A 12722-nucleotide genomic window follows, 5' to 3' on the forward strand; every position below is an offset into this window, starting at 1 on the left:
CCACCTAGTTTATTTCTAATTACTCTAGCGGCGATCGATTTAACGCTGGGCTTAACGTTACCTTTTTCTATCGTCACTTTGTTTCATTCAACCCGTTGGATTTTAGGCAGTTTTATGTGCCAATTAGTTGGCTATTTGAATTTAGTTTGCGGTATTCTATCTGTCCACACTTTGGCAGCTATTGCCTATGATAGGTAAGGAAATAACTTCTAGACTATGTTTAAATAAATTCTATTTACAGGCAATCATCCTGCAGTTAGTTTACATAAAATGTTATTGTACTGCCTTCTCTTGATTTAATAAAGGGTTTCGGTCCTTGCGGTTTTGTTGATTCATTAAACAAATCTAATCCTCTCAGGCGTGTTGACGATAAAAATATAATTTTCTATCCATTAGACAGTATAAATCGAGATATTAGTTTTCTAGAGGATTAAATATTCAGTCTTAATCTCTGTAGGCCATAAATCCAAGCATTATAATTTCCCGATTGCAGTCGCTTCGCCATTGACAGCTAGAGTTCTATTTACTTCGTGAAGGAATGAATATTGTTCAGTCAAGATTTCAATTTATGTTGTTTTCTTGATTATGTTGAGAGGTGATTACGCATCGATAGACGGGTCTATTGAGCTCATTTAGACATTATTTTAAAGTATTCAATTAATAACTACCAATATGCAATTAGCGTATACTTGATTCGCTCATCCTTCATTTTCCACAAGTTTAATTCGATCTTTTGATTAATCTTAAACTATGGAACAATTCCTTATTTTGCAATTTGATTTCTGGTTTACTTTGACGTTAAAGGCTTTTAAATTTACTTTTGCCTTTGAGTAATAGCATTTCTTGGTACATGGTAGATTGCATAATCTATTCTTTCTTCTACTTAGTCTGATATTATGAATGATTTTGAAACTTTTGAGCTGCTTATCTTTTTTCAACATAAATTCTGGTCTACTTTTACTTCCCCAAAAATGAGGTATAGAATTTATTCGCATTTAGTAGCGTTGATCGCTCGTCCACGACTTTTTCTATTCTAATTTGACATTAGGATTGATCCGAAACCGTTCAATAGCTTTTTTTCTATCATGCTTTTTGTCTTATTTGGAGTTATAGAAACCTTCAGTTATACTGTTTCTGCTGATTTATTCCATTCTTTAGCAAATAATAGGCTGGATGCTGAAAAAAGCTGATGACTTATACATATTCGACTTAAAATAAGCTATCATCAACTAAAATAATTCTAGGTATCGGCGTAAATGTGTATACTCTATAGGTTAATATCATTTGTTCCTTTGCACTCCAAATTCAATTAATGATAGTAAACACGACAACAAAAAAATGTGTTATTATACATATATATATGTTACGTAACCTATGTTATATATCAATAGAAAATAACCTACAATTAAGTGAAACAATTCTAGATGTTATGTATATATACATTATATAAATTAATATATACGTAAGTAACTAAATGCCATAGTATATATCTGTATTGATTGTCTTACAAGAATTTGTTGTTTTTGGGTACTAAATTCAATTTATGATAGTTAGGGGAGAAAGTTAATAAAAAAATCTCAAATAATTGACGTAGTTAAAAGTTATGCTATAAGAAATTGAGACAATTCTACATCATACAAATTAATACTCGTATAAGTAAATAGATACTATACGTAGTATATATGAATATCTATATCGATTGATGTACAAGAAGTTATTGCTTTTGCGCTCTAAATTCAATTTATGATAGCCGGGAAAAAGACGATGAAAATCTACTAATCATTAATATACCTTGTAACATAACTATAAGATATGCTATCGTGAATTAAAGTAGTTGTAATTATAAACATTTACATTCTATAAATTAATATACGCAAAAGTAAATATCTGTCAGGAAAATAGCTGTATTGGTAAACAAGAATTTGTTGCCGTCGGAATTATGACAGTCATTAAGTAAATAGAAGGATGAAGAGTTTTTGTTATAACTGTTTTTCGGATAGATAAGTAATTAGTAGAACAAATCGAGAAATCTAGGGCTGAGAAATGATTTAAGAGTATGATTTTGAAAATTACGGAAAGTTAATATTTTCTAATTCCAGATAACCGACTTGAGAGTTAAAATTCTCTTTGATCATAATGGTTGCAATTTCAATCTCTTAATAGCTTGTCTTTTATCATTTAGATATGTAACAATTCAGAGTTTTCGTCGCCGATCCGTTCGCAAAAGTAAGAGGACAGTGGCTATCCTCATTTTTATGTGGCTATTTGCATTATCAACTGGCGTTGGACCACTAGTCGGTTGGGGGAAATACGGCCATCTCCAAAATGAAACAACGTGCAAAGTCGATTATAATTCGAGTCCAAGTTTTACATTATTTCTTGCTGTTACCGGTTATGCTCTACCTTTAGTAATAATGGTTATTTGCTACAGTCATGTTTATCATAACGTTAGGAAAGCGACCAAATCGATTACTCCGCTAATTTATAGCCAATCATTGAGTCAAATTATTTCTCACCGTGAAGCGAAAATACTCTATGTCTGCCTATTGATGGTACTCGTATTTTTACTTTGTTGGTCGCCATTTGTAATTGTTCACGTACTTTATGCCTTAAAATGGCCCGTTTGTAACGAATTAAGAGCCATAACATCGTGGATAGCGGCTGCAAACTCTGGTTGCAATCCAATCATTTACATGCTGATTAATACTAAATTTCGGAGATCTATTTTGCTCCATCTTCCTAGATGTTATTTCTATAAGCGATCATAAGACGAAAGATATTAGATCTAACGTAATATACATTATTATTGAATATTGTATTCGCCACAACAGCTGAGCTCATAGTGGCCTTAATATATAGATACTGTAATCTGTGATAATATTATCCTGATGCAATTAATCGTCCATGCATCTAGAAATTTGTCATTCTCCAATACTTATAAACAGCAATGCAACTTGATTTTATTCCTAAATTACTGTTAATGCACGGATGTTTCTGGTATTTCAATAGATTCAGTATTATTTTAATCTACTATTTCAGTGAAACTAAACACCTTGCGATGTAAAAACTACTCACATTGTTGCTTAATCTACCATCTTAAATTGCGAACTGATTATATATAATTGATTGTTTACTGAATTACTGTATGGATAAATTTTAATAGGAATATTCTGTACTGAAGCACCGTAGAATCTTGTTGCTTAAGTACTAACTTGATCATCGTGAATAGCAGCTGCTTTATCGTAGCCGAGCTTACAATTCTATTGATGTAAAGACTATTGATATTGTAAATTACCTTAATGTCACTTCTCATGAACTTAATCATGCATCAGTTTAAAAAATTTTGCCATATTCCAATGTCATAGACAGTAATGCAAAGTATATTCAGCAGTGCGTGAACTTTGATGATGTTTCAATGCATATAGGGTATATTTATTCTACTATGTCAGTAAATCATGCAGAATATGTTGTGATGAAAATTTACGGTTATAATTTGCTGAATCTGCCTATCTAAAATATTTAATTAGTCAATTAATGCCAGATTTCTGTATACACGTAGATGAATTTAAATACCTAGGTTCCGTGTTAATATAGAAGTTTATTACTGTAATTGAGTATTACTTTAATTTGGTAATTAACATGCGAATAGCGGAAGCTAACTTTACTGTAGGTGTAATGACTCACCTACTAGGAGGAATTTTCGGAAAGCTATTCTGCTATTTTTACCTAGTTGTTATAACGATTTTAAGGCGGTAGTATCAGATCTGATATGATACTCATTATTATTTAAATGCTTATTCGCTAATACAGCTGAGCTTACGTAAGTAGCTTTGATGTCCAGATATTTTCAGCTGCTTATTGTTTATGAAGAAATTTAAATATGTATCAATTCTAGAAAATTTTCCATTTCTCTTATATCATACTTATCCGAGACAGTTATGCAATGTGCTGTTGCTAGCAGCACATAATCAAGGCTTAGATTGGAATTTTCAAAGATACTAGGATATTATTATTGTTTTGATCTTCGATCTCATTTTTAAATATCTGGAATACGTTGTGATGCTAATTGTTCCTTATATATAAATTCGTTAAAATCCGCTGACTAAAACATTTGATGGATCTATTATTTGCTAGAAGCTACATAAATTAATTTTTTCTGCGCAGTTTTCATACCAAGGTAGTATCTTATAACAAACATACGCATACATTTGATTTGATAACAATGTGCTAACAACGAATAGCAGTGCTGACTCTAAGTATACGGTAATCATTCACAGACTACAGTAGTACTAAAATTTAGGAAAGCCGTTTACTGCATTTGCCTGGAGGCTATATCTAGCGGTAAATCTAAGACCGTAGTATCATATCTACCAAAGTAGGATGATTATAATTATATAATTATCAGATTTTCTGTTCCCTAATACAGGTAGAATTAAGCAGAATGTAATCGCGTAGATTTAGTCTAGCAGTTGAAATGATAGAAAATCAATCTACAACATGATACTCTTTCTTTTGGCTGACTTGACGATATAATACTGAGTTTACACGTTCAATATAAACGGAGTTTTACAACTCCGAAACTGAATTACATTACAGTCCAGCGAAATCACTCAGTTTGCATAAAATAATTCTACAAGTATGACGTAGTTAATACCTTTTATCTTGAAACGACGTCAAAGCCATAAAATAAACAGCAGAATACAAGTAAATTGAAAAAGGCATACGATCCGAATCAAATTGTATTAATATCACACTTCAATTCTGAATTATTTTTCACAAAAAGTATCATCGACAATGTTTGCTGTTTCATTCGTACTTTATTAGCGCTGACAGGCAGCTAAACTAACAGATTGCTTTCTTGCTAAAGATCCTCTGCTAGTGGAACTTTACTGTAAAATTATTATATAATAGCATTAAAATGCACCAGCATTTAGAAACGTAAATCAATTATAGCTCGATATATAAATTACTAATGAAAAGTTGGAGCACATGGCTATAACAAGCCATCATATATATCTTAGAAAATTCTCTGTGTATTCAGGTATACTTTTGCTCATTCTCAAGGCTGATTTCATAAAAATAATCCGCAGTGCAATAGCAATAGTTATAATTTTGAGGAACAAAATTTGATACAACAAAATGAGATCTTTCACTTATTCCATTGTCACAATTATGTCCTATAGCGTAAATTTTTTCTGCGCTACATTTTAAAGTTAAAGTATTATATTATGATATTTCTTGTCAACATAAATAAAAAGCACAAACAATTGAAGTAAAAAGAAAATTGTAATTGCTATATGAGTGGTATCTAAAGGTTTGGCAATGTGGATGCCGTAAAATGCCAAATGAATTCTTCGGAGCAATATGCAAATTACGAATATTTTTGAATGTTAAAAACTTTGTACATTTTGCTATAGCAAATTGAGTAAATAACCAAGATGTTATGTAATACTAAGTTATATAATTTAGGTAATATATAAATACTATACAAAACAATAGAAGATTTTTAACTTTAGATACTAAATAATCTTTTGGGAATATACTGTACAAAAGCGACATTTCTCATCAGGAGCGCTTTATTGTGGAGTAAGACCTACTTAATAATTAGATAAGCACTGCGTGAAAAATAACATCTTATTTCCAACGAGATAAAAAGCCAAATGATCCCATGTTTGATACGTTAGAGTCAGCCGAATTGTCTAGCTTTCGATTTTCTGTAGGATTAAAAATAGGAGTAATTGTCATTACAAAAAAAATCAGTTAAGACTCAAGTAATATGAAGAAAAAGCTAATTGCAAAAGAGAAAGGTTAGAAGTTGCTGAATTCTCGCATTGAGACTACAGAACCAAAACTCTTATATTTCCAAACCTACTTTTGATCTTTTCGGTGACAACGTTCTTTTCGTCATGTGTAAGTTTTAATAGTGTCGTAAGAACAGGTATAAGCTGCTCTTTTTCATCTCCTTGAGCTAAAACAAACTAGATTGTAGACGTATACATGGTTTAGGTATTAGTAGATCAGGGTGCTAAACGAGGCTAAAAATTAGGTTGTTATAGAAATATTACCTTCAAAATGATATTCTTGAGGTATTCCAGATTTGATAATTCCTGGCTTCTAGCTTGATTTCTTTCCAACCTGTCGATTACAAAGTAAGTTTTAATAACATTAAACGAAATTTTTAATAGAAGAAAGTCATTTCGTAATTATATTAATCAATGGCCGCAAAGTAAAGCAAACGATTTCCCAGCAAATGAAAACGTTTCAATTTTTAGGAAGGCTAAATAATGATATGTATAGAAGTGCAAGACCTTCTGATTTCTTCCTTTAAGACTTTCGCTTGTTCTGTCATTACAGAACAGTGATCCTCACTATCTTTGAGTAACTAAGCAAAAAAGCATTATTTCAATGAAATCTATTATGATTGAGGTAAATAATAGATAGAACTAGATAGATTTACTTGACTTAAGTGTTCAATCTTTTGCTTTTGAACTGTGAGTTGCGCCTGGTTGGTAGCTTTCAATTGTTCAACTATATTCTCATCCGTTGGAGAATTTACAGTGGTTGCCAATGAACTACTTGAATGTTCTAAAGAAATGAATCAGTTTGTTATATTGCATTGCAATGCAAAGGATGAGAAACACAAATTGTGCGAATGCAGTAAGTTTGAAAGATAAACTATGACACGAGGTACCTCCACTGCTATCTTCCGTTAATGAAAGGATCTTCTCTAAAGACGGCGCATTATTTGTAATTGCATTCTTACGAAGGATAAAAAATTGTTAAAAATTAAATTTTGCTACCGAGAGATAATTCGATAATTATTTACTTGAATGGCAATCGGCTCAGATTCTATTCGATCATTTATCTATTAATAACAAATAAAATAGACATTATTCACAGTTTTGAAAAAGCGACATTTAAGCAAGCTACGACAAACCTCCACTTCCCCTTTATCATCTACTTTTTCATTATCTAATCGTAACTGTTGTAACTGATGTTGTATTTGTTGTTGTTGTAGTTTATACAACTTCTGATTTGCTTCATCTAACTGTATTTGTAGCTTCTCGATTTCCGCACCATGGTTTTCTTTCATTGTTTGCATTTCATCCTATGTTTGGCATTGTCCATATAAGATTAGGTTTTAGCGACTTACTTTTACTGTAAATATCATAATAACACACAATACGAATGCATACACACCTTAAAAGCAGCTGCCATAACTTCGTTACGCCTCATAAGATGGCGGACTGCCTCTGCTTGTTCTCCTGCAGCTAATGAGGCATCTGATGTCAACTGTTCTAGCTGATCCTTCCAACTATTCTCTTTTTCTTCTAGATGCTGAGATAATGTACTGTGCCTTATTTTCAATTGTTCCATTTCACTTTCTATTTCCTCCTTATCATTTATAGCTTTATTCAAATCCGACCTTTAATTAATATCAAAGTTTTGATTATACAGTGCTATCACTGTTTGCTTCACTATAGAATTTAGGTTTAGTTGCTGCTTAAAACATTAAGATTTTATTACAATAATAGTACACGACATGGAATAAAATGTTTACGCGGATATCAGCAAATTTTAAATTTTTTATACTGACTGTAATTTTTCAACTTGCTCTTTCAACTGAGAACATAATTGTTCAAATTGTAGCCTAAATCAAAATATCAATGCATACGCGTATGTTAATTTTTATTGTTAAGCTGTATACGAGTATATAAGAGAGCACAATTATCAGATTGAAATACCTTTCCCGCTTTTCATGATCTAATTGGGCCTGAATTGAGGATTTCGATTTCTGACTCTTTAAGACACTATGAACGCGAACTTTATAACTCTCATACTCGGTTCGCATTGACTCAAATGAGGCGTTACATTTATCCTTCTCGGACTGTACAGACGCTAGGTCAGTTTCCAGCGCATATATCCGTTCTTGTAATTCTTCACAAGACAAGTGGCCCTAAGGAAAGATTATCCATTAAAACCTTCTCACTGAAATAAAATTTCCTATTAAATGTTTACATTAATACCTTTTCCTTAACTTTATTCAATTCCGCGGACAAGTAGGCAATTTCCATCTAATGAAAATAAATTACTTAAGTTCAGTTATTGTTATACTACAGTACAGTAATTTATTATGCTCATTAAATTGTATTACGGTATATAAAATACCTTTTGTTCTTCAATTTGTAATTTTCCTTGTTCGATTTCAGTTCTAAGATCGCTTTCAACTGATTTCTGCTCTGTTTCCTGAAATAAAAAGACAGAAGGTACAGGTTAACTATCTTGCATAAATAGCAAACGTAGAAATTTATCATACTTTGGCTTTGGCATTTGTTAATTCCTTCTTCATCATTGACCAGCCACCTTTTAATTTATTAAATTTTTCTTCAATAGTAGATTTGGTTTGCTGGACACTATCTGTTATAAGTACCCGTTAGGTAATGTCAGTGAAAAGATGATGAAATAAATTCTCAAACAATCAAGAGATACCTAGATTTATTTTAGTGTTTGCTACTTCGTCTTCTTTTTCTCTCAGTTTTTGATTAAGTTTAGATATTTGCTCATCTCTCTCTAAAACTTTCGTTTGTGATGTTTCGAGACTTCGCTTATAATCTTCCATTTCAAGATCAATTACTTTACACTGTTCCGCTTCCTAAAGGGAAGGTATCCAATTTTATGAATTGGAGATTACTACTACACTCACAAATTCTACAATACAAACCTTTGCGTATTCCTCAATTTGTAACGTTAACAATCGTTTTTCCTCTTTTAAATTGGAGGTATCATTTTCGAAATCTTGCACTTGGCTATAAAGCTAATTGTGGTTACATGAATAACAAAATAAGTAAACAAAATACTGTAGCAGATGCACAATTCGATTTGGCAAAGAAGGTAGCTTATAGCTATGAAAATACATCAGCAATGAATTAATTACACCTTCTTCAAGGAAAATATCTTATATATGGTAAATTGCTTAAAACCGTTATTGTTATAACTCTTGATTATGACAATAGACTAAGATACTAAATCTAAATAGTATAAATACGAAAACAAGTCATGCTAGATAAGAGACATCATTTGTTCACCTGTTTAATTTTGTCCTGTAACTCAACTTTCTCCGAGCTTAATGCCTTTCCTCTATTTTCTAGCTCTGAGCGAATGCTTTCTAATTTGCCGATACGTTCTATTAGAGACTGATTTGAAAAGAATATGTAAGATAATTTTTCCTTATATTTAATATACTTAGGAAAAAAGTACTAGTTTCATTACGGCCAAATCTTACATCTCTTTCTTTTACAGTATCATTAAGCCTGATTACTAAATCATCTCGAGTTACTTTCAGATTTTGAAAATCACTGACAAGACTCTAGAAGTCAAAACAATATCTGATGTTAAGTAGTAGGGATTTACACAGTAAAATAGATTTTAACGATAATTAATAATGAGCACGAAAGGAATTTGATTTTATTTCCTTCCTGTGATTTACGTGTACGTCATGAGTGGGCTTATTTACCGTTTTATTCGAAAGCAGATCTTGTAAATCCTTTTCATATTGCAGGCACCTGAAATTAAGTGTTTTAAGTACTTTAATAGTCTAAATCTAATAGTCAAAATCCGCTTACCTGTCATTTAATTGTATTATTTTTTCGTCTTTGTCAGACAGTGTTTCTTGCAGTTGCTATAGAGAAATAAGAACAAAGCTTACTTGTACATGGATAATTTAACGTAAATATGAGAAAGCTGGCGTATTAAAAGTTTATAAGTCTTAAACCTCATATTGCTTTTTAAATTCCACTTTTGTTTCTTCGAGTTCCACACCTAATTGTTCTGATTCCTATGGAATATTGAAATAAAATCTTTAAATGATGGATCTTGGCAAAGCATCGACATGTACTATTCTATAGAATCAGAGTGGTAAAGCTTACCTTGCCTGCCATCTGTAATTGTTGGAACAGTTCGTCTCGCTCAGATGCCACCTTTTCAAATTCCGATTCTATTTTCTTCAACTAAAAGAAAAGTATTTCAAAAAGGTAGCAAATCGTTGAAACTTATAACTAAATATATTACGATTACAGCCATACGCGAATTTAAAGCTTTCAATCGGGCTTACGGACTATAAAATGACTACCTCAAGCACAGACTCTTCTAGGTTTAACTCTGATACTTCAAAATTTGATTTTACTTCTTGATACTTTTGTTCTATAATCTGATGTTCCTTTTTCAATTGTTCTACGATGCATAGGCAATATGATACTACTTAGTATCAATACGACTATACTAGTAAATGCTCATGCTAAAGGTAAGTTAACTGGCTAAGTACTGTTACTTGATAATAATTCTTGTTCTTTAGCATGATTTTCGATCTCGTCAATGGTAGCCTATCAAAAAAAGCATTTTTGAATTTAAAATATTTATAACTTTATAGAAAAGCATAGTATATACGTATTTACTGTACATACAATACGCTCGCTTTCAAAGCTTATTTGTTCATTTAATTTTTGATTATCTGTTTCAAGAGCATCAACTTTTTCTTTGAGTTCCTAAATATTTTATGATTACACAATTGTATACATATTAGTGGCATAAATATCAGCTTATTTAATAATACAAAGCTTCAATTGGATGACTAACATTAACAAGATCATTCATATCTTTATGCTCTTTCGATTTTGATTCTGAGTCATTTGTAAGTTGTTCAGTAAGGTCCTAAAAAGTAACCATCGATACAAATTCCTTTACTTCAATTCATTTTCTGCCATCTAATTTTAAATTTAACACAATAGAAAGGCAAACTTACAGCAACTTTTGCCTCTGCATCAGTTTTTTCTTGAATTGTATGTGAAAGCTCATCTCTTGTACAATGTAATTGTTTGTTGAGTACCTGAAAAAATGCAAATTTTTTCAATTTCTGATGGCGCTTTCATAGCGGATTTAAAAATTTCGAAATCCTATGCGCGTGTCTAAGATCTCACTTCTATGGTATTCTCTGCATCTTTGAGTGAATTATGTTCATTTGCTGATATTTGACGAAGTTCTTCAAGATCCTTCGATACACTCTCGAGGCGGGAATGATATTCCTTCAAAATTTTTGTATACAGGAGAACTTTAATTCTGTGGCTACCGGTATACTCTAAATCCAGTATGCATACCTCTTTAAGATTCGATTCATTTTCCGAGCTCGATTTACGAATATCGTCAAGTTCATCATTTAAGCGAACAACTTCGGCTTTTAGACTCTTATAAATTCGATTTGAAGACGATATTATTGACAAAGTCTAGCAGATACGAAAGATGCCTTATACAAATTAGACCTACTTCACAGATAACATCTTTCTGTTCGGCTTGCTCTACTTCTAATTTCAGTTTTGATCGTAACTGATTTACCTCTGTCTTAAGTTCCTACACAAAATAGTTGAAGGGACGTTAACGATCTGGAAATAACACTGCTTTACCGTTATACAGTACCTCTACACTTTCCATTAAGTCTTGTGCAGTGTTATCACTTGCGTTAAGTTCTGAAGCTAACCGTTCACACTCCTGAATAGAAATTTAACTTAAGGCGCAAAATATATTCAAATCTAATAGCTCTAGCTTACTAAGTTACATTCCCATATTTTTACTGTGAAAAGGCATTTTGGCACAAACTTACCAAACCAGCAGACCTAAGTTCTTCGAGTAGATTATTTCTGTCCTGGGTAATTCTTCCTACATCGTTCTCTAAGGCGTCACGCTAGCAACATTTAAAATGCCGGTATGGATAAGTAAATTTTACATATTACACACTAAGAATGTACCATTTTAAGACATTATAAATTATCTATACCTGGGTTTTAATTTCATTCGCTTCAGTGGTAATATCTTTAAGATTTTGGTTTAATTTAATTAGATTTTTCTGCAATTCAGTGATGGAGTTCGCGGACTTTTCTATTAAGGTATAATTCATTAATTAATTAACTTAGTGGATGCGTTACAATAATATGAAATACTCACCTTCAATTTCTTTTCCTGCAGAGGCTTCATGCTTAAGTCGTGTCACTTCGTCCTAATTTATTGTAAATAAGTTCATTTTGCAATACTTAATTACAATATTAATCAAAATTATCTGCTTAAGCCATACTATGATCAGGAATGTATCATTTCAGATTAGTTAGCGAAATTATTACGGATTACTAAAGGAAAATATAGAAAGCATACTATAAGCTTTTGTTCAGCGGCTTGTGACTCCTCTAAGTTCGATAATATGCTATCCTTATAAATCATGAGATCATCTAATTGCGCTTTCATCATCTATTCAAGAAATATCATCGATTGAAAGAATGATTAGTGATTACTACATCCAATAATGTTTCAGCATAGTGGTAGAACGTTATTCTGACCTCATAATCCTCCGTCATAGCTTGAAATTTCTCTTTTATGTCTTTATCAGTATCTTCTTTTTCATTCTACATCATGATTTAAGCATATTATTACAATATCGCTATATGCAATTTATCGTTGATGCTACAATTTCTATAGACGTTACAAACCGTGCGCTCAATAACTGCTGCTGTGTTCGCAAGATCTGTAGTTAAATTGGCGATTTGCTCATCTAGTTTCTATAATTGTAACGAAATTGATTATAAAATTATCATTACTAGCGTTCTCTAAGTTCATAAGGTGTTTGCAATTGTGGTAATTATTCAGAAGTGTATTAGCAACCTTGATTTTGTCATCGCGATCAC

General features: G+C 31.7%; 1 protein-coding gene across 1 annotated transcript; it reads left to right on the top strand.

Annotated features, from left to right (window-relative positions):
• On the top strand, positions 1 to 2471 carry TRIADDRAFT_6397 (uncharacterized protein; the record flags this gene model as incomplete). The annotated part of the gene is made up of 2 exons (XM_002117597.1): positions 1 to 194; positions 2183 to 2471. Coding segments are annotated over 2 exons (483 nt in total), but the record flags the coding sequence as incomplete, so codon positions are not given.
• Between the last annotated feature and the right edge of the window lie 10251 nt (positions 2472 to 12722).

This window comes from Trichoplax adhaerens, genomic scaffold (assembly GCF_000150275.1).
Source record: "Trichoplax adhaerens TRIADscaffold_26 genomic scaffold, whole genome shotgun sequence".
In the NCBI taxonomy this organism is placed as follows: domain Eukaryota; kingdom Metazoa; phylum Placozoa; class Uniplacotomia; order Trichoplacea; family Trichoplacidae; genus Trichoplax; species Trichoplax adhaerens.